Source organism: Anticarsia gemmatalis, chromosome 9, assembly GCF_050436995.1.
Source record: "Anticarsia gemmatalis isolate Benzon Research Colony breed Stoneville strain chromosome 9, ilAntGemm2 primary, whole genome shotgun sequence".
Classification (NCBI taxonomy): Eukaryota; Metazoa; Arthropoda; class Insecta; order Lepidoptera; family Erebidae; genus Anticarsia; species Anticarsia gemmatalis.
The window spans coordinates 1839127-1863324 of NC_134753.1; the positions used below are offsets into that span (position 1 = coordinate 1839127).

The 24198-nt window shown below is 34.7% G+C and overlaps 2 protein-coding genes across 3 annotated transcripts in view; one reads left to right on the forward strand and one right to left on the reverse strand.

Moving 5' to 3' along the window:
• The window catches only part of GABA-B-R3 (gamma-aminobutyric acid type B receptor subunit 3), a 180032-nt gene that overhangs the window by 112820 nt on the left and 43014 nt on the right, over window positions 1–24198 (reverse strand). The window lies entirely within an intron of this gene.
• LOC142975230 (uncharacterized) lies at window positions 21558–22640 on the forward strand. The gene has a single exon (XM_076117961.1). It carries the CDS (start codon window positions 21558–21560, stop codon window positions 22638–22640), a length of 1083 nt encoding a protein of 360 aa, XP_075974076.1.

Below are 24198 nucleotides of genomic sequence, written 5' to 3' on the forward strand. Positions count from 1 at the left end.
ATAACTTAGGTTTAAAGGTATATATCACTCTGACAAGTTACTACACCATTCACTTTTACAAATGTGAATATGAATACGAAAAATGTATCTCTACATTAAAAATTGTAGCAGAAAAATGTGTATAACTTAGTTTTAGTTCGTTGTAAACTTTTACTATAGTTTCAGCGCGCGACATCGTCTGCATAGAAAGAATATCTGATGTAAAAAGTACGCTGTGACTTAATTGTAAACAGTATGTTCAACTCATTTCTTGATGGGTATGCCAAATCCCTAACTCGCAGTTGGCCAGCATGTTGGACTCAAGGTCCGAACACTCCATCTATTTGGAGGATGACTCTTGCCCAGAAGTGGGACAGGAATGAGTTATGAGGTATCAAACAGTAAGAAAAAAAAACGATCTGTATCAAACTGCCAGCATTTGTACGACATACCTAATAATGAATATTTGAATTTATAATATTAAGAAAAACAGTTTTAATAAATTACTGCTTTATTGTATCTTCACTTGCCATGATCGAGTGCGTGTTTGAGACTTTGACATCCCTAAAAAACCTATTAAAAATAACACAAGGAACTCAAGGAAGTATACAACAATCTTTTTGGAAGTATTTCTTCACATAACCCTTCCTTCATTAACTTAGCACTTCATTATAAAATATGACCATAAATTAAAATGCGTGATTTTCGCTGTGTAATCCACCTGCCTATTTCACGAGTTACGAGCACTAACCCCAACCAGGTAACAATCTCGTGGCGTATAATTTTATGCATATGTATGCGTTTGTAAATTAACACCCACAACCTTGCTTTAGGCTACACTTTCATGATAAAACTGGTTGATTTTACACGTATCTCCTTAGTAAGGCTTTAGGTTTATAACTTACTAGCTGACCCGCGCAACTTCGCTTGCGTCACATAAGAGAGAATGGGTCAGAATGTTCCATGTTTTTGTAACACTTTTTACTGTTACCTCTTCTGCTCCTATTGGTCATAGCGTGATGATATAAAATATGCTTTTTTTCACGAAAAATATTCTCAAAATCCATACTATCTCTTAGTATAACGAAGTCGCGCTAAGGCATATCCACCATTAAAACAGTTGCCATGGCAACGGAATTTTGTTAATTCAATGTCATTATAATATTGATTTATCGCGACTTCGTTGAATTTTCTGAATTTTCCCGAGAAATGCGTCATTTTCCCGGGGTAAAAAGTAGCCTATGTCCTTTCTCGGGTATCAAAATACCTCCATACCAAATTTCATGCAAATTGGTTGAGTAGTTTAGACGTGATTGAGTAGCAGACAGACAGACAGACAGACAGACAGACAGACAGACAGACAGACAGACAGAGTTACTTTCACATTTATAATATTAGTATGGATAAACTTTGCATAATTTTATCTAATACCGTAAGACTTGCGCTGATTCCGTTTTAGGCCGCTTACAGGTTTTTTTTATCAAAAATGGTTGTTTTGGCAGCAGGTCTTGCTCTACCATCTCTATGCTGAATTGTGCCTAAATTGTGTTATGTCGTTAGTCTATAGCGAAACTGGCAGACAGGCTTTCGAATTTATAACATATTGTTTTCGATTTCACATTTTACATTAGTTTACTCGACGTTACGGCAAGGATACACAAAACATGATGGCAAGATCGTCCTCAGGTATAACTTAATCCTGTTAAATTACAACTCGGTGCTGTTCAATAATTTCTTCCTTATAATAATAATGCTTTGTTATCCAAATATATGTACATATCGCTTATGGTTGTACTTCTAGTCCGTTTGTCAAGTCGCGTAACACATAAAAAGACCGGTTCTCTATCCGCAAGGTAGCTAAAAATAATCCAAAATTCCTCGTAATTTTGTCGAAAAAACCACATAAATAATGACTATGGCAAAGGAAAATCCACCTTTTGAAGTCACCATTTTTAATTTGAATTTAAATTATTCCGTCTAACGTCATTGTTGGATAAAAGATGGCGGCCACGACCGTTATAATCCGGGTAATGTTTAATTAAAATATCAAGAAAATTATATTTAAATTACGCACTTGCTTTAGAAAGCTGTTTTTATTAGGTTTTTTGTTCGCGATCGTATTTTGTAAGCGTTTATTTTAAGGTACTTTTTGACAATGAAAAGTATCTTTGATCTCAAAGAGATTTTAAACTCTTTATTAACTGTTATGCAAATGATTGTCTTGCAGACTCGATAAACTGAGCAATCTCGATATAAAACTATAAACATATACATCTCGCGCTAGCAGTTGATGGTTCGAATCCAAATCAACAAACTAGCGGCGTAAGCTATTCAAGAAATAGTTATCACTTCCTCTAACGGCAATGAAAAACATCATGGTGAAATCTTGCAGGGCAAAAATTTATTCATATTTTTTGAGGGTTTGTACTTTTTTAACCCTAGCCCGCACTTAGCTAGCGCGGTGGACTCAAAGCTAACGCCTCCCTCATGCGTAAAGTTATGGGTTAAAAAAACACGTATGATTTCGAATTCTTAAACAAATAATAAACAGGTGGTACTTTAATCAACTGTGGTCATAAAAAATCTCTACTATTCTCTACAAAAATGTGTGACACGTTTTTTCCCATATTTACAACACCATTGACTTTTAACTGCAAACAGCAACAAGGTTCCTGTGTAAATAAATGTTCGGGGTTTTCGTAAAACCCCTTTCAAACAGGACGGTGGGTTGTCAGAAAGGTTACGGAGTGTGAAGATGTCACATTACACACCCATCGTTTCCAGAAGTAAACATACTGACATCTCCCGTCCTTTCAGGGTTAAGCATTGCTTGCAAGCTTTCATGTTTTCTTATTGTCAATAAAATAGATTACGAGTCTTTTGCAGGAATGTGGATTCAAGTTCATATTTTTGTTATTTGAAATATTGCAGTTGTTATTTTAAAAATATTCAGGTATTTGTGTTTTAAAAAGTTACGAGTGTACTAGTCACTTTGTAAAATCCTGAGCGAATTTCATGAAAATAAGCGGCCTGCTCCTGAAAATATGCAAAAAAAGACGTGTAACTTTTGTCTGTGTTGGAAAATCTAAATCGGGACATTCTTCTTTGTTTTCTGTCAATAGACTATTGAATAGACAGTAAAATGAACTCCATAATATAGTTTGATATCGTAATAACTTACATAAAAGATATTTCACAAAATAACTACAATAATTTTGAATAAATGACTCAAAAAATAATGGCGATGTCTTGAAAAATGGTCAGGTGCCGGCGGTTCTGTATGAGAAGATGTTTGGATGTGAACGAGTCAAAGTCAGTTAGTTAAGATTGTACCGACTGTCGGTCTTTGGTCTACCTCTATGGGAAAAAGGCATGATATTATGTATTTATTCATGTAATCTTGAGTCATTAATAGTACTCAAAAGCTCGTAAGTCTGACAACCAGTCTTACCGATCGTGTATAACCCAGGTAACTGGGTTGTGAAAGTCAGAGAGGCAGTCGATCCATGTAAAACACTAGTATCCAGCTGCATCCGGTGAGACTGGAAGCTGGCTCCAACATAGTTGGGAGAAAGGCTAGGCTGATGATGTACTTTTGAGTAATAACTTTTCTCTCATTGAATTTTAAAATCCTTTTCAGCACATATTCAAGGTAACGAGTACAGAGGTCCTATAAAAGGCGTCAACACGTAAGTGCTACGCATTTTTGTCGGCTCACTACAAATGCAAATGAAGGTCAAACGGTTCCTTTATGGTTGGCCGTTGGTGCGAATGATGCTCGTATTTGCTTTGACATATACGTGGTTTTTGGTTTCAGAAGTTCAAGGTAAAGTTTTAGTTTTATTTTTTATTAAAAATTCCGTGCTTAATTTATTTTTGTGCTTAATCTATTGTTGCATGAGATAGAGTTTTTTTTATAAAGACGACTCCCTCACTAAGAATTGCTTTTGTATCGCGGGGACTTTTTTGGTCACAAAGTACAACCAGACCCGAAACAATTATTTGTGGGTCGCACAAATAATTGTTCCGTGTGGTAATCGAACCCACGATCTCCCGATGCAATTGTAGCGGCGTGGCGACCTAGCCACTTCGCCATGGAGGTAGTCAAAGTGTTATTTGTTACAAAAGAGTTATTTTAGAAGAAATATACATATTGTTTATAATACAAAAATCGCTAACAGGTCTTAAACGCGATGGCAATTTTAAGGTTAACGATACCTTATTTGCTGCCCACGTTTCCATCGAATTGCATCGACTGTGGTTCACGGGCTGACCCAAAAATTTGCTTCAAAATTAGAGCGTGGTTCGAAACAAAAATGTCGTTTTCAAACATTTGTAGATTGCTTTCACTCATTGCTAAAAGCCTATAAATAACACCATACTTAAACTCTCAAGTCAACACAAGTCCTTAATGAGGAGAGAACTACAAAAGAACGTTCAAAGGATCAAAAGGCTTTGATCCTCAATTCTAGAGCATTGAGGGTAGTTGTGTTTCCTGTTAAGTAGTTTTGAGTTTGATTCTTTTTCGATTTCGTTTGATTGTGAGCTAGTAGTGGATAAATCTAGAAATTACCAAAAGGCTATTCATTGTGCAAATGTGATTTCAATTAGGCTATCATTATCACACATACGAGCATCTTTGGTTTGATTCTCGTTTGAATCAGATATTAAATACATATGTCATATACAATAACAAACAAACTGATTGTGAAAAGCTATAAAAGTGTGTCAGAGATCCACCTTAAGGCCTGGGTGTCAGAAATAATTGTCTGCAAAGTAGTCATTAAGCCCTAAGAGCCTATAAAGAACACCATACTTAAACTCTCAAGTCAACACAAGACCTTAATGAGGAGTGAACTACAAAAGAATGTTCAAAAGGATTAAAAGGCTTTGATCCTCAATTCTTGAGCATTGAGGGTAGTTGTAGGGTAGTAGGGAGTTTTCTTGTTGAGTAGTTTTATAAAAACGAGAGGTCTAACGTTTGATTGTAAGGCCTAAGTGGAAAAATCTGGAAATGATTAAAGGAATTGTGTACTCACGTCTAAATGTTGGATTAAATTGGTTTCGCTGAAGCTTATGAAAAATGTTTTCAGGAGCTTAATTGGTCTGTTTTTATTATTGTTGTTTTATGAACTGGCTGTGCCCTAAAGTATTGTTTACGCCTGTAGTGCTTATTCTGATAATGCTTCATACTTTTTAAACTGCATCGGTAGCTTTCGAGATTAGTTTAGATTAACATATTCAAACAATACAATTTTATTGAAAAACGACGGCTTATTCATAGTGGCTGAAAATACCACTTCCTTTAACAATTTAACGGCGTGGGTTAGATTGCCACATAGCAAACCTTAAAGATTGTTTCTCGTGCACTTCGGCAAAACTACCGAACAACAAAACCGACTCGACTCGCTTGTTTTGGCTTGTGCCGGTCGAGTTCATCTACACCATATTTAGTTTTGCCACCCGGTTAGACCAATTAATGCCAAACTCAATATTTAGCAAACTTTATGGTCGTATTGGGTCTATCGCCTTTTAAACTAAACGCACAATTTTTGCTGAAAAATTCAGTTTTCCAAAAGATCTTTTCTTACTGGTTTAGCAGCGCTATGCTCCAGCCGTTAATGTTTAAAAATAGCTGAAAATTTCACAATATTGTCCCTCATTTTTACCTGCTTCTATAACTTAGCTCGCTCAGCGTATTCTTACACCCGTCATAACTTATATGGGCCATATTCTCGGAATATACGATAAGAATGCTGTCTTGTGCATCTAAAAATACAAACATCTACTGAATTTTGTACAAAGGGATGTAATGTAATGTACTAGTTTTGGGAATTCATTTTGATGTCATGTTTTATTTGTTTCAATATTTTATTCATAACAAATTTTATTGATGAAACTAGCATCAGCCCGCGCCTTCGTTCGCGTAGTTTGTGACTTAGGACACAATTTTCATAATACAAACTTTCATCCCCTATTTCATCCCATTAGGGGATCAGAAATAGAATTGATCAAAATCCTAGCGGATGCCTACGTCATGACATCAACCTGCATGCCAAATTTCAGCCCGATCTCTCCAATGGTTTGGTCTGTGCGTTGATAGATCACTATGTCAGTCAGTCGGTCAGTCACCTTTGAGTTAAATATATTTAGACGAGATCTTATCTTAACCCGTAAAAATGTTCGGTGCAAGTATGGGTAAGTTATACCTATAAAAGAACTATTTTAAGGACCTACTTACAGTTCGCGAGTACTCATCTAACTTAATCCAATCGGCAAATCGTAGTTTATCGTCTCAAACCAAATTTATCTAATATGAGTGTGTTTCCGTAATTCTGTTTGATTTCCTTTCAGAGTTGAATTTGAATAAAAAAGCCGGACAAACATACAAAACAGTAAAACACAGACGGAGACAGAAGCAATAACTAGTATATATTTCCCATCAATCCTTTTAACACCAACCAAAAATAAAACAACAAAGAAAGACTTCAACGTCGAACAATCCTTCAGTGGAATAAAATCTTAACCGACCTTCGTTCCATACTCTCTTAAGCCCTTTTTTTACTAACGCCACGATATATCGGGACCGAATTATTCGCAGTCGAACAGTGACGTCATCAATACCCTTCTTCCACATTGGTAGATATTTGTCAGGAACTAAAGCAAAGAAAACTTGAGAAATAAAGGTATGCTGTCTTTGGTGTAAATGGGTGACGTTTATTCTAACAATACTGTGATTAAATGTATAGGTAGTGTAGTTAGCGACAAGGTTACGAATAATGTATCCGATTCTTTAAACTGACAGGTAGGACAATGGATAAACAGCTAGGCTCATTAAATTTAGTACATCAAAACATACAAGGTTTATCCAGCAAGGAATTAGAAGTAGAATTGTTCTTACAAAAACATAATGTAGGTATTTTCTGTGTGACTGAGCATTGGCTACACACGGAACAAATCGCAATAAACAATGAGTTTTATACAATTATTAGTGCGTATATTAGGAACAAAGCTAGACATGGTGGTTCACTGATTATGGTAGCTAACAGTATTAAATGTAAAGAACGTAGGGACATAGTTAATTTGTCAATAGAACGCACTGCTGAGGTTTCCTGTGTCGAGCTAGAGCGACACATAGTAGTTTGTATATATAGACCACCAAATAGTGAGTTTACTTTATTTGAGTCGATAATGGAGGACATATTAAAACGTTTAAGTATAAGCAACAAGTATGTGGTAGTGTGTGGTGATTTTAATGTAAATTTACTTGAGCAATCTTCGACTAGTACGAGACTTAAGTCATTATTTAAATCTTTTAATTTAGTTTTTTTATTTAATGAGCCCACTAGAATCACTGCACATTCTGCTACATGCTTGGACAATATATTCTGCAACTGCGAATGCTTAGGTAGGGAAATCTTAAGTGAACTAACATCGGACCATTGTGGACAGAAGGCTATATTTCCTGTTAGGATAGATAATAGGTTAAAGAAAATTACTTGTAGGCCTATTACTAGGGATCGTTTAGTTTTATTTAATAGTGAGATAGCTAGTGCTATGACAAAGTTAGACGACACCGAAGAACACCCGGATAACCTTTACACATCGTTATTCAACATTATTGAATCCAAGTTCAAAACTATCTTCAAAGAGAAAACCATACTAGATAACAATAGGAAACTCAAATTTTGCGATTGGGCGACAGCAGGTATTTATAAAAGTAGAGCTAGGTTGTATGAGCTTTATTCCATGAAACAGTTCAATTTTAATCCTAAATTTCTTGAATACGTTAGGAACTATTCAAAAATTTTTAAGAGAACTTGTGTTGCTGCTAAATCCTTACACTTAAGCAACAAAATTAAAAGCTCAGACAATACGATCAAAACCACATGGAATATCATTAACAACGAAACAGGTCGTGCTATCCAGCGCGAAAATAATTTTGAACTGAAAGTAAATGACACGATTATCACCAACAACTTAGAGGTTGCTCAGGCGTTCAATACTTTCTTCGCTGATATTCCCACAGCTACAACTAGCTCCTTGAATTCCTGTCCTGCCAAGGCAGAATGTTTACTTCGAAATAGTGTAGAAGAGTGTGGTAGTGTTTTTTTCTTCAAACATATCAACTCTAATGATGTAGTTAAGGCTTTTAGGTCGCTCAACTCCAAAAAAAACACCTGACCTCTGGGGCATCTCTGTTAAATTAGTAGAAAGTATCATCCTGGAAATAGCCCCCCATTTGGCTTTAATATTTAATAGGTGCGTAGATGCTGGTGTGTTTCCGGACTTAATGAAACACAGTAAAGTAGTACCACTCTTTAAGAAGGGATCTAAGAGTGAGCCCAGCAATTTCAGGCCCATTTCCATCTTGCCTGCGGTTAGCAAAATCTTCGAAAAGGTCATATTAGAGCAGCTCGAAAGTCACTTTAACTCGAATCAGCTATTTCATGGTAAACAGTATGGTTTCACAAAGGGTAGGTCAACAATCGATGCAGGTATTTCGCTCGTCAAGCATATCTATGATGCTTGGGAGACATCCCAGGACGCCATTGGGGTGTTCTGCGATCTCTCCAAAGCATTTGACTGTGTCCAACATAATACGCTCCTTAGGAAACTAAACCACTACGGAATTAGGGATACAGCGCTCGATTTACTTGCGTCATATTTGAGTAATAGGATTCAACGAGTAGATATCAATGGTGTAAGGTCTTCAGGTTCAGCTGTTTCTCTCGGCGTGCCTCAGGGTTCGATACTCGGTCCGTTTCTTTTTCTCGTATATATAAACGATCTCCCCTTTCAGGTGCAGGACTTATGTGATATTATATTATTTGCAGATGACACTTCACTCATTTTTAAAGTAGATCGTTCGAAGTCTTGTTTTATTGATATCAATAGTATTCTTGAACAGGTCCACAACTGGTTCACTTGTAATAATCTGTTATTAAATTCTAACAAAACTAAGTGCATTAGGTTCACTATGCCCAACGCGAGGAATTTAGGTACTAACATAGTCGTAAATGGGCAAACTATCGATTTGGTAGATTCGGCAACTTTTTTAGGTATCAGTCTGGATAGCAAGCTCCAATGGGGCACTCAAATAGCGCATCTCTCGGGGAGACTCAGCTCCGCCGCGTACGCAATCAGAAAAGTAAGACAGTTTGCTGGTGTGGATGCGGCAAGACTGGTTTACTTCAGTTATTTTCACAGCGTCATGTCTTACGGTATATTACTGTGGGGTAAGGCTGCTGATATAGATGTTATTTTTGTCCTTCAAAAAAGAGCTATCCGTGCAATTTATAGTTTAGGAGCGCGAGACTCCTTGAGAGAGCTTTTTGGGCAGATAGGGATACTGACGGTGTCATCACAGTATGTGCTTGCAAACTTGTTGTATATAAAACAAAATTTAGGGACTTTCGCAACAAATAGCGATAGACACAATTACAACACTAGAAACAGACACAAATTAGTAGGTCCCCATCATCGTTTACACAAGGTGCACAATTCGTTTGTAGGTCTCGGCATTCGTTTCTTCAACAAGCTTCCAAAGCACATCATGGATTTACCCCTGCCAAAATTCAAAGTTGCTGTTAAGGAACATCTCGTTAGGAAAGCTTATTACAGAATTGATGAGTATCTAAACGACAATAGCTCTTGGGATTAGTCGCTCGCTTGATTAGGATTCTTTGAAATTAGGGAACTTTGCTATAAATTGTATAAACTCAGTAGCAGTAGGTCTAAATATTGTAAAATATGGGCAATTAATGATGCAAATAGGTGATGTTACGTACAATTTGATGTTATTCATAAAACTGTCACTTTTTTCTTTTATAATGTTCACAACCAGTGTGCTCACTTGCTGCCCATATTCTTATTATCACATGCTAGTAGGTGCTCCCAACATACGGTATGATCAGAGACTAATAAATAACCTAGCTATGTTCATTTAACTTAATTGACGTTTAGTCTATATCGCTGATTGTTGGCAGCTCCTCGCATGATCAATTATTGTATCAACCACATTGTAAAACTTTTTGGCGATTGAAAAGAGTGGCCGTGAGTTTCTCGCTAGCTCTTCTCATAAGGCTCTACCCCCTTTCCGAGCTAGTGGTAGATTCAGTAATTGTAACGACTATCATAAGTGTCAATATTTGACCTAAATGAATAAATGATTTGATTTTGATTTTGATTTTGATTTTGACAGGTGATGTTTTTCCAGAATTTGTTTAAAAGTTCGATATTGTAAATTACTAGGTCTTGAGTTTGATTCTTAGTTGGATAGTTGCTGTGAGTGTAAGAACTTTGTGTGAAAAAAATATGGGCGATCCTTATGTGATTCATAGGAATCACTTTACTATCTTTTTGAGCAGACTTTAAATTTCAAATACAAAATATTGGTTAAAGTAAAAACTACACTTATCTATTGCAAAGGATCACTGCTGATCAGAAACCGAAACCGAATGTATATAAAGTTTTAAATACATTGTCGAAAAAACGTATTGTTTGCTAGCTTACTTCACATTTTTACATTGAAATAACAAAAACCATAATTTACAACAAACCGTAATTTTATCTGAAGCAGCAAAAATAATTCCAATACAAAATCACAAGCGAATAAAATTAAACAAAACTCATATTTTACAATATCGTATAAAGCATTCTCATCCAATATTCCGAACAAAACGAACAATAGAACGAGAATCTTTTAACAAAATATCCGAGCAGAGATCCCCAACCTTTTTCAGCTATCTATTATTTATAATTATTTAAAAGCTGAATCTGTATACATACCACAGGTGTTGCGAAGGCTAGATGCCGCAGACATTAAACCTGAGCGACGAGCGTACCTCATATCCTAACAAAAAAGCATAACTATTTTCGTCGCGTTTATTATTTGAAAATTAGGCGTTGATAGATGAATTATTAGAAAAGTATATTTTTTTAAAATTAGCCTATATCTCTTCTAATGTCCCAGCCTATTATTGTGGGCAAATACCTAATCATCGAACTTAAAAGTAAAAACAAAAACGGTAAAGTGCGTACGCGACATTTTTACAAACAAAAAACAAGTAAGTTTGGCTTTTGTGTTAATTTAGAGTCAACTTTTAAGCAAATAACTTTCATAGTGGACCATTTCAAAGTTATTGAAAAATAACTTCACATTCACTTACGAGTAATTATACCAAATATATAGATACATATAATGAAACAGTATGCTCTAATAAATACACATCACAATTGCTTCTATAATAAAATTATTTATTTAAAACGTTGCACTATCCAGCTTTCTCTAGATCCGTGATACATACAGAACTTTTAATTCGTAGCCTGAATTCTACTGAACATTTCAGTCGGTCATTGTTATACTTTTGCGAATTTTATTGAACACTCGGTTTATTTTATATTGAATAAGTACAATAAAGAAATGAAAGTATTTTTGACCTCTCGACCTTTGAAAGGTCATGTGTGTTAAACTTTTTCCGAGTATTCGCTTAAGTAGTGTACAGGGATCGCAAACGTCGAGTTTTGTAGTAAATAAATAATTGTCTTAATGTTTTCTTCGCGAAATTGTACAGTACAGTGTTAAGGCTTTAATATTATAGGTTACTGTTTCCGAGAAAGTAGCCGGTAGAAATGATTATATTTGCTATTTATTTATTGAATCATAAACTGAATATTTCGTAAAATTTTATTAATTATTCCTTGCCACTGTCGTAATTTCTTATTCTTTATCGTTTGTAAAAAAAAAAATATTGCAGAGAATACAATTACCAATAGGGTTGCTTAAAACATATTTTCACTATAATACTTCTTCTTACTTATTCGGACAAAGACATCGGTCAAACCTATATCACTGTTCCGTAAAGTCCAGACACGTCCAAATTTACGAGTTAGAAGTTGTTTACAAACTTTTTTGTCTACGTCTCTTAAGAACAACTGTTAGCAAGTTGTTCGACAAATATTAAACAATTTTCATTCAGAGAACCAATAACTTAGTGACAGGCATTTTCTACAATTATCGACTATATATGTTACTGTAAAAGCCCGAACTCTGGCAAATCCTAAGATTTTCCGGTAAAACCTAAGATTTACCAACTCTCAATGGTAAAAGTCCGAACAAGCCGGAGTTTAAAAACTATGTTACGGTATATAAAAAAATCCTCCTTCATAACTATGTTTATAACTATTTCACGGTATAATTATATACTGTGACATAGTTATAAAGAAGGAGTTTTGGGCACAGCGACATGGGTAGGTTAGGTTAGAAGGCTACCCCACCTTAGCCTTCGTGGTTCTTTTTTTTTAACCACTCAGTAGGAGGAGCCCCGCGAAGCGGGGCTCCGTCGACATCTCGACATCATCAAGTGAATATAGGTAAAAGTTCGAAATAAAATAATTATTCGGACTTTTACCATTGCGAGTTGGTAAATCTTAGGTTATACCGGAAAATCTTAGGATTTACCACCGTTCGGGCTTTTACAGTAACATATACAATGAATTAGCTGTCTAGAAAAATTGTGTAAAAAATTAATTGATAACGTTTGCTAGTAGATATAGTTTGATAACTTAGTATTAAGAGACCCTAAGCACGCATTTTATTTAAGTTATAACTGAGGATTTCAAGAATAAATTAGCTAAATCACTAATTTAATTTTATATACTTCTACCAACGGCAAACCAAAACCAAAAAACCTTTTTACTAAGTTCTCGTAGCTGGTTAAAGTATTGTACTAAACTTATTTTAAGAAAAAGCCTACAACCAAAAATAGACCAAATAAAAAAATACCTGTAAGATTATTTATCTCTTTTCACACCTAAAAATATTCACCAAAAAAACGTATTTATAATTAAAATTCGGTGTAAAAAGCATTTTTATCTGAAGTGATTTCAATAGCGCTTGAATCTTACAAAAAACTCATGACTTGCATTTTATAAAGAACTCTTGTAGCTCTCGATGTTAGCTGCCTCACCGCTGAAGTAGCCTTCGTGGCCTATTTTGTTAAGAAAACCACCCTTAAATAATATTCAACCTTATGTGGTCACTTTAAGGTTGATTTTCACCTGTATTTGCAGTTTGTTAAGCAAGTCAGTAAGGAAGTGAAAAATGTTGCGCGCCACTGTTTAATTAGAGGAAAATTAAAGTCGTTTTAAGTTGTTGGTCATTTATTTGAATGGTTTTATGGATGAATGTGTATTAAAGCATACTTATAATATAAATAAATAAAGCATTTGTGTTTGCCGAATGATTTAAAAACTGCGATTGAACAGAGAAATTAATGTAAGGTTGTATTATAAGTCCATTACTAATAATTGAGATTATTTATTCGTTGCAATACGTTACCTTCTTGGCAATATAATGAAATGCAATAGTTCTTGTCTATAATTACTGTTTACATTCATAAAAACCTTTAATAAATATTTAAGTATCTATTTAGGAATCGAGTCCAATTTGCAACCTGTTTGTTATTACTACCAATATTTAATTTCATCTTACACATCTATCTAAAAATATCATCTTTTTTTAACCAGTCAGGCAAAAATCCATTCATTTGCATAAAACCACAAAACACAATGACAAACCACACTGTCTTTCACACAACCGCGAATACATTCACGGAAATTCACGAATTGAAATATTTTCCGGAAAAACGGAGGCAAGTCTCATTTTTATTATTTTTACGACACAACGAGAGATCGTAAACAAAGTCGCACGTAGGAGATTAAATTATGGACGTGTTTCATGGCGAAGGGAATATATAGGGATGATGGACATTTTATATAAGTTTCAATAAAAAGCCATAATCTTTTTTTTTCTTTTAACCCGTGACTGTCCCACTGCTAGGAAGAAGTACCTAATAGAAAAGAAGAGTCTCCTCCCAAATGAGAGAGGACTAAGGCCTTAAGTTTACCACGCTGGCCAAGTGCGGATGAGGCCTGAGGGACGTTTTGAAAGCATGCTCTCAAAAAATGTGGTAATAGTTAAATAATTAGTAGTATATTGAGTAGGTGAAAGGTATCTCCTTATTGCGGCCATTTTGATAGTTGAGAAGAACAGTGTTTTATTCTGTCCAACGCATCATTGTTTAAGATATGACTTGATTAAAATAAGTATAAGAATCGTTGTAAGCACAGGTGGTGGGGTTTTATACCATAACAAAATATTTTCAAAATATTAAATTAACATTTGCTAATTGATCCTAATTATAACGAGCCTCTGATCAAAGTACAAATTATCAAATAACCCTTTTTAATTTTTCTTTGTTTACAAAAATAATGATGAAGTTTCAGTTTCAGGTAGCTACTTTTAATTTCCTGTAATAATTAGATATTATATAAGCATGATAGCCGAGTGGTATTATTCGGCAACTCCCACGCGAGTCGACGGTTCGAACCAGAGGCAAACACAATGACCTTTCGAAGTTATGTGTGTATTGAAAATAATTATCACTGGCTGTAACGGTGAAGGAAAATAAAATAAAACCTTGCATGTGTAAAAAAAAATATCACGTACCGCAGGACCAACTGGTTCGCTTTAATCATTAATACAAAATAGTGAAGCAATGGAATACATTTTATATTATATGCGTAGGTACATATATGCCGATAGCAACTAAAGATACGTTATTGTATTATTATACTTACCTATCTACAGAATATTTGCGCCACGGGTTGTTTAACTCACATATAATTTTACAGATCTGCAAGCGCATTTGAACATTTTATTAACAAAAAAAAATATTTCTCGAAGTTACGTGTACATTACAAAAAAATGTCACTTGTTCCAACGGGGAAGGAAAACCTCGTGATGCAACCTTGCATGCCTAAGAATTTTTTAGATTAGTTCTTGAATGTATGCGAAGTCCCTAGGCCACACTTGGCCAGCGTGGTAGACTCTCCCTCATTTCGAGCAGAGACCCCCAACAGTGGGACAGTAGCGGTTACAAAAAGTCAACTAGATATTATGAGTCCTTTTACTATTTGTCGCGTATACAGTGTCATATGATAAAGTATTCATTTCTAGCAATACACTGAAGTACTCTTCATGTATATTTTATTAACTTGCCTAGCTTGTACCTAGGGGGTTTAGTATTTACGACTGTTTAAGAAGGCTGTTAGTTTATTTGGGTTTTCAGGTAAAGTGTCATTGGTGTTTATTGTGTGGATTATTTAATTTTTATCTCCATAGTTTTTCTTCCTGTCCGTTAATAAAAATGTTACATAATATCACGCCTGTTGTACCCGATGGTAAAGGCAGAGGTGTATTAAATACATCCTCGTTTCGCCATTAACAATTTTAGTCCCGTGAAATAGGGGGACGTTACCGAACTTCGGGCTACTATTAAGCAATGTTCTGGTATAAATTATAATAGACCAATAATACTTCGGCCGACTTAGGAATCGAACCCGAGGCCTCATGATCAGCAGTCTACCGACCTCGCCAAATAGGCAGTACATCTTCTCATAATAATATATAAAAATGTAAGTATAGCCGAATGTGTTGCTAAGCTCAAAACTCAAGAACGGATCAACCAATTTGACTTAATGTTTTTTGAAATTGTTTAATATAATTTAAGGGTATTTTGGAGAAAAAAACAAAGAAAAATCGTGAATACTACGTATGTACCTACCTTACAAAAAAAAACAATGAAATGCAGCCAAATTACTTAATAACTTAAATGCTCCCTTCACTTAAAATTGCATGAGAGGGTCTTAACGCCCGCATGCTCTTACAATCATCCCTTGTACGAGGCAGAGATTAACTCGAACCACGTAACATTGAGCTGTAATTAAAATTATTTCTGTTAATTCCCTACTTAATCCTTTCGTATGATACAGTGTTATAATTTATTAAAATATTTAATTAAGTGCAGTTATGCTAAATTAACTTATGAACAGTTACACCACCTGTATAATGATACAGTATGTTTTTTTATACGGAAGTTTTAAAAAAATACAAATTTAACTAAATTATCGGGACATACCAATGTTCAGGTCTGGTATTGACTTTTCCTTTTTCACAATAAAAACAACTGTTAAGTAAGACACAAGAGCTTTAAACAATTTATTTTTGTTAAAATAACTGCGTTTTATTTTATAATTGTAGAAACATTTTTACTCTCAATAAATTCAAAACAATAGTATAATATAATATGTTCTAGTTTTTGTGATATTTTGGGTCATATGTATACACAGCTTTCAAAGCTGTGATTAAATACCAATACCTACATACATACGTTCTCGCCGAACTGTATATATATCACCAATAAATAACAATAGTAGTTTTCCCCGAACCTTATATCACCGTTTAAGTTTTATCACCACGTAAGTAATTTTTTGGCAGTTTTGACAAAGCTCATCCAAAGATTTATCAAGACATTTCTTTCTTTACTCCGCGACACCTCTGACGTCATACCTTAGAAGTAACGCGAGTATCCCTAGGAGTAGAGGATTCTTTATTGTGCTCTTAAAACGACATCACCGTGTGTCCTTTCTCACGGATAAAGAGAATACTGTCACAGTAAAATATGCTGGCTAAGCAGTAAGGTAACTCTGAGCAAATGTGCGAAATAGCGCTGTAGTGAAAGTAAAATATTTATAATATAAATATGAATTTTACCCATTATTGTCCCATTGCTGGGCAAGGGTCTCCTCTCGGAATGATGGAAGGGTTAGGCCTTGACTCCACCACGCTGGCTAAATGCGAGTTGGGGATGTTTTATTCAAGAACTGTTCTAACGAATCTCGAGGTATGCAAGGTGGCATCACGATGTTTTCCTTCACCGTTAGAGCATGTGATAATATTATTACTAATACTCAGGTACGATCCCTCGTCCATTGGCATGGGAGGTTCTGTGACGTATTATGGTCTTAGCCAAAGTCTACCAGTTTAAACATGTTGGAAACAAACATGTTCATTGCAACGTAAAAAGTTGCGAACTTTTAAAGATATAAAGTAATCAGTAGTTTGGTTACCGCAATAATTAAGGCAATAAGTCTGCATTTATTATATGCGATTACATTTTTAAATAGCAAACTAACCTATTTTTTACACATGTACCTTCGCCATGGGTGAAACAAGCGCGATATTTAACTCGACTTTATACCATTAGTAGTTAGTCATTATTTCATAATATTCATATCTTTGCCTTGAAAACAGTAAGAATTGCAGTAAAATTATTGCAAGAGTTTTTAATTCCATTTCAGAATTAATAGCGCAGAGCAATATCATTTCCATAAAGTGAAATGATAAAAGCGTTCTGCGGACTTAAATTATTGCGATTATAAATTTAATGCTGTTTTACTAGAACGCGCAAAGTGTTTAGTAAACATTCGAAATACGCACTTTTGAGTAATTGATCATGACAGTTTCTAACAGGTTTGTTATCCGTCAGATAAAATAACTGCAAAATAAAATGTAAGTTTGTTACGTGTAAAACAATTTTTAGGTGGGAAAAATTTCATCACGATGTTTTCCTTCACACAATACACACATAACTTCCAGAACTAATTGGTGTGTTGCCTCGGGTTCAAATCGTCGCGTCGACTACTTGCGTCAAGGGACATCTTATTAAAAAAAAGATTAAATCAAACTGTAAGATATCTCGGACTAATATAATGAAAACCAGTTATGTTAGGTATAGTAAAATATTTTGTCATTAATTTAGCTAACTAGTTTCCTACTATGAAAAACATATTTAATAAGTATATAGAACCCGGAATTTCCTGATAATTTTCTTTCTCGTGTGCTTTACAAACTCAAATAATGATTTTATACTAATTAGCTTATCGTCGAAAACGTGCTTTTCGAGGTTCAAAAAGGATAAGTTTGCATTTAAACTTAAAAATAAATATAGCTACGTAAGCACGCCAACTCACTATATAAAACAGGCCTAAAAGGCTTATCTTTGTATATAAAAACTTACATATAATACCGGGGCAAACCACAATCTCCTAAATAGGTACAAAAAATTAGGATACCTAGATGATACGAAACAAAATCGCTTCGGTTAGCTCTAAAAATATAGGTCGTGTTATCGGAAATATCTCACCAAAATGATCGTAATCTTTATAAAAATAACCTTCCAAAAAGGTTGTCTGGTTCAGGTTTTATATAGGAACAAAAAAAGCTTTTTGTGTACTAAAATATCTTCGATATTTTTTGGGAGACTGTAGCTCTAGAGGCGTGATGTAGCAGAATTTAAAATAAATAACCAACGTAAGTATACAAGCTCTTACTCTCGGTTTCTGAAGTACATTTAGCGGTAGTTTATCTATTCAATAGCGTTTAAACACTTATAAAAAAACAGTTTTGAATAGAGAAACCGGGCATTAGTCTGCCTTATTGCTGATTGATATCGTTCTGATTAGTTCGGATTAAAATGGATAAGATCGAGTAAAATAATGGTCACGTAGTCTGAAATCTAGCCTCCAGAAACTTAGTTTCTTATTGTCCTGCAGTTGTACTGACTTGGTGTCTTTCGTTCATATATGCAAAAAATTACAATCCATACTAATATTATAAATGCGAATGTAACTCTGTCTGTCTGTCTGTCTGTCTGTCTGCTACTCAATCACGCCTAAACTACTGAACCAATTTGCATGAAATTTGGTACAGAGATACTCTGATACCCGAGAAAGGACATAGGCTATAATCATCACGCTACGACCAAAAGGAGCAAAGTACCAGTAATTAATGTTACAAAAACGGGGAAAAAATTCACCCATTCTCTCTAATGGACGCAAGCGAAGTTGCGCGGGTCAGCTAGTAGCTTATATAGCTGTCCTATCAGTAAAGGTGGTTATTTTTCAAGAATAAATCATAAAATATTTTTTACTACAATTTCCTCTCAATTTTTGCCTGTAATATAATTTAGCAAGAATTAAAAAATCCCAGGTGTGTTAGGATTTACACTCTCGACCTCTTGCGTGGGAGGCTAACGATTATACCTGCTTGCTTCACGCCTCCGCATAAATGGATTATAATATTTGTTTTAAGGTTAATTCAGTTAATACAACCGAGGTTTTATTTAGGGTTTACAGTAGCTCGATTCTCTACTACTATCGATTACCGGCAACCGGCTTGTCATCTAGAAATTTTGTATGAGAATCTGATCAGCGCCTCTGACGGTCGTCGTAAGAAATATTTTGGCAGTACATTCTTAATGTCTAACTTTTGATACCCGACTGAAAAGAATCGTGCTACAGTAGGTTTCCGCAAAAGAAAGCAGTCAGGTTTTACTTTACAGTATCTATTTATTTACATCAAACAACTGCAACAGTCAAGTAACAAGTCATTTAAATTATTGTCACCATGAGTGACCATTTAAAAATTATACCGTATCAATCTGTAGATCATTGGAACGATGACGAAATGGTTTAATTCTCAGTATCATTCCATAGTATCTTTTAAACAGAATTTGGTATGTGCTTAGAGCGATTTCCAAGGTATAGTTAAGTTTGCAATATGCAATATACCATTTCAAATGTGTGCGACTTTAATATATAACCATAACACGTACTAAAGAATCAATAATTTATGTTATTAGTCAATCTATAGTCGATCGATTTCAATCAAAGGAATTCTCGATCGATAAATTTGACACACTGACGTCATCTGCGCAATCCTTTACACTCCACTTTTATCCCACATTTCAGAGAACATGTAGGCGTTAAAAAGTTCTGAAAACTTTCCAACCTTTTCATCTGTGAATGGGGACATTTTCAGCGAGCTTTTATCTGTAATTCATTTAGTTCGCGTGTTACAAATATGGACGCGTGTTGGATAAAAATATAACTCGATGATAGTGACTTTTAACGGATGTAGCGCAGTTAAACAGAGCTTGTTGGAATAGAATCCACTGTACAATTTACTTGGAATTGCTTTCACATGGACCGTTGTATTGAATGACACTGTGTACATTGTAGTATTTCTTGTTATTTGTAAATGATAAGAACATACATAGATATAAGATCATACAGTAGTGGTCATTATGCTGTTTTTATTCCGGTCGGGTGTCATGGGTTTGATTTCGGCACTAAATAAATAATGTTTGTGAACTACTGATTATCAGAACCTAGACAGGTTCGATTGCCGGGTCGGTCAAAGTGCTATTGGTCTTTTTCTTATTCATATTAGATTATTCTAAATAGTTATCCGTAGCTTGCTAACGTGACTGATATATCACCCCCTATAACTTGGGACTAACATTGTTATTGCCGAATCATAAGTGAATTTCGTGCACCTCTGCCTGCACCTTTGGGTATTACAGGCGAGAAATTATGTATGTATATGTTACTGTAAAAGCTATTAAAAAAGTTGTTAAAAGTTATTGTTACCTACCCATGTCGCTTTTCCCAAAACTCCTTCTTTATAACTATGTTACGGTATATAATTATACCGTAACATAGTTATAAAGAAGGAGTTTTTTATATACCCTAACATAGTTTTTAAACTTCGGCTTGTTCGGACTTTTACCATTGAGAGTGGGTAAATCTTAGGTTTTACCGGAAAATCTTAGGATTTACCACAGTTCGGGCTTTGACAGTAACATATACATGTATTTTTATGTATATAAAAGTACTCGTTAAAAAATAAACACAAAGTAATATGATTAGTAACTACTTACAAATTGCTGGGAGACCGTTTTATTTATGTCAAAGGTCAGGCATCATAAATAGTTCACAAGTTCCTAGTATTACGTACCTAGAAGCGTACCTAATCTACTTAATTATAGGCATTAAATTACTAATATTTATAGTTTACAAAAGTTAATACATTAAAGAATCGATAGTAGTAGTCTGTCTCTTTCGCACTTTTAAACTAAATAACGGTGTGTTCGGATACATTGCTGACAGGGTCTATTAAAAATCCATAATTTTCTTAGACTTTGTTCTATAGAGGTATATTATATTTTGTTTTTCAACGCCTAGCTGAATTTCTTCAACGGTTCTTAAATATAAAGCTTGGGTTTGACGTGGCATAAGACACTTCTGTCCAACAGTGGGACAAAAATATTTTATGGATCTTAGAACACAAACCAATTGAAAAATATTACATAAATATTTCAAGGAATCATGAAACACGGTTAATGCAACTGCAATCCACAGTGACGCCACACTCGACGGTAGACTATTTATAGATTCCTTCTACCACAAGACCGCTCCTTAGCGCGTATCCGAACATATTCTACTTATGAATCGCTAAAACATCACTGTCAAATACGTCAACGGAGTTTCACTCGCTGTTTGTGGCTCTCTGACTCATGTAATATTAGTAAATTATACGTCTTGATATGGACACAGTGTCCGACACGGAATATTATATTCCTTTACAATCTAAAACACAACTGGCTAGTTGGAAAACGTTTTACACAAACCTATCGTAGTATTTTTATGGTATTTCTGTTCAGTGTGTTAGTGTGCTCTACAGTGCGACCTCGTGCGGCCGCGTCCGTGTTACCGTTTATCAGCTTTTATCTTTAAACACGATAATAGTGTTGCAATTACGATATAACAAACAAACATAAAACAAACTGGATATTGTACTTTTGACTTTCAAAGAAACAACATAGTCAAACATGGGAATATGTTGCCAAATCAATTTGTTGAAGCCGCCGAATATTGCTTTTGCGCCCGGGGAAGTCGTTTCCGGAGTGATTAAGTATGCAGTGCACGATTCTATGGAATTTGAGAAGATTACAACATCACTGAAAGGTTCTGGACAGTTGTCTATTCGAGTTAAAAGTAGCCAAAGAAACAGAGACACTACATACACCGCCAAAGAAAGTTACGTAGACATTGACCACATTGTCCGAGATGAGAAGTTCCAAGTTCCAGTCGGCTGCTACGAAATCAAATTCAATTTCCAAATACCAGAAAACGTACCTTCAAGTTTATCTTACACCAAAAATTTCAATCAATACACAGTGAGGTGCAGAATAAAATACTACATCCGAATAAAATTCGAAAGGCCCGGTTGGTTCGCGTTCACAAAACATTTTAGAAAAGAAATCAATGTGGAATCAGGGATTACGCCGAATCTTTTGATGGAGCCTGTCATTTACGGTGAATGGAAGAATCTTATGAGGCTGTTCTCGAGGAAAAACGCGATTGTGAGCATTAAAGCGAGTATAATGAACTCAGTGATACCTGCTGGCGGTACGGTGTTCGTGAATTACGAAATTAAGAACGATAGCAACGTTGTTATAAAGAGTATTGAAACTAAATTGGTTGAAATGTTTACTTTTAAAGCAAATGGACATAAGGAAGTGAAAGCATATGAAGATGTACATGATACTGATTCTAAGACTGGTAGTATAAATTGTGATATGATTGAGCATATGCCTCTGGAGTTAACTGTACCTATGGGTAGGTTTTCTTTGCAAAATTCTAAGCTAGTCGCAAGAGATTATTTGGTTAGAATCATAGCTGAATTGCCGATGCCTCATAGGAATGTTGTTTTAGATATACCTATTCAAGTTGGTAGGTTCCCACAAGGAGCTGTTCTGGGAACTGAAAATGTTGGGGAGCCTATCGCTTGTGCAATGACGTATGATGATCCTCCACCTTCATACTGGGAGGTGATGGGTGAAGCAGCAAAAGGTGATGGTTTCGATGATGACTGTGATGATCATAGTTTCAAAAAGGGTGAAAAATCATAAGGTTTTATCAAAACTAGTTGAAATTTTTGATGTGATGTTAAAATTTCGAGTGATTTTTAATATATTGTTGTTGTTTTGACTTTATTGTTGTGACACAGGTACCTCAATCACATTTTTTTTATATTAATATAAATTAGTTAAAGTTTTTATTAAACATTGCGTAAATTACATGTATGAGTCATTTTTGTATACTACTTTTAGTACTTACTCGTTTTCGTGTGATATTGTAAAACCTAAATAAATTATTTTAATGTTATGTTCTGTTTTATTACCTAGATATCTATTCAGGATCTAGTCCTAAATTATCAGAAGTGACCTCATAAAGAGGTCAACTCATGTTTACTCATAAGTAATTAAATGATTAATCATTTGATAATTATCTTTACGTAATAAACTACATACTTCATAGATAGTTATACTAATCCATAGTAATATTATAAGTGGAAATGTTTACATATAAGGCTTGATACACACATATTCGGTTCAACATTAATCGGCTTACCTGGGGAGCAAAACTTAATATGTGTAGAGCAGCCCTATCGGCACTAGCCAAAAAAGTGAATCGAGTCAATTTTGTTGTTCGATAAATATTGCTGAACTGAATCTTATGCTTTCGATTTAGCCATTGAATCAATTTTCATGAAATTTTGAATGGTGACAGTTGACAACTGGGAGTCAAGCATGAGCAAGCTTTTGTAAGGTGTACTGCGATTTTCTATACCTATCGACTTTCGACAACTAGCCAGCTATCAACAAATTTGGTTTAAAAACCTGATTTGCGCTCCTGGTAAAAACAACTTTTTCAGTACATTTAAATGTAGATCTCTCGCAAGCCATACTACTGCCTGCAAAAATCGCACTAATGCTTTATTGCACCCAAATAACATACGAGAGAAACTGTGCGTATCAAATAAATAAAAATAAATAAAGTAGTATCGGTTAGTATACACATACTATTACATACATTTCGTATATGTAGTTACACGATATAAATCAGTATTTGTATCTACAAATACATTTCCATGTTTTAACAATGAACATAAAATGCTATGAAATGTTATGTTAACAAATGCATGACGGTTGCAATGATATATCAAAATATATATGATACGGATTTTACAACGGTAGTGATATTTTTATGCCTACCTTTTATTAAACATGTGTACTATATTGTCAATAAAATAATTTATTGGTTTCAACAATATTATGTAAACCTTCTTCTATTCTATTTTTTCTACAACACGACAGGCAGAATGTGTATAGTCCAACAGCATAGAATAGAGCCTTGAATGCAGGGTACTAAGCTAGTGTAGTACATAATTCAGATTTTACAACACCAGTAAACAGCTTATGGTGACCAGTTTGATACAGCTGCTATATTTCGTAATTATTATAATCTAGTTAAATCTTGCATGCCAAGGCTCTATACTAAGTTGTCAGGCTATAGGAGTTCCATATTTACCGTATAGGGGAAAATAAAGATTTTTCTGAAGTTAGAGTGATTTTATTTTCGAATTTTATACATATGTACTGCAAAGTACGCAGTAATGCTCTATCT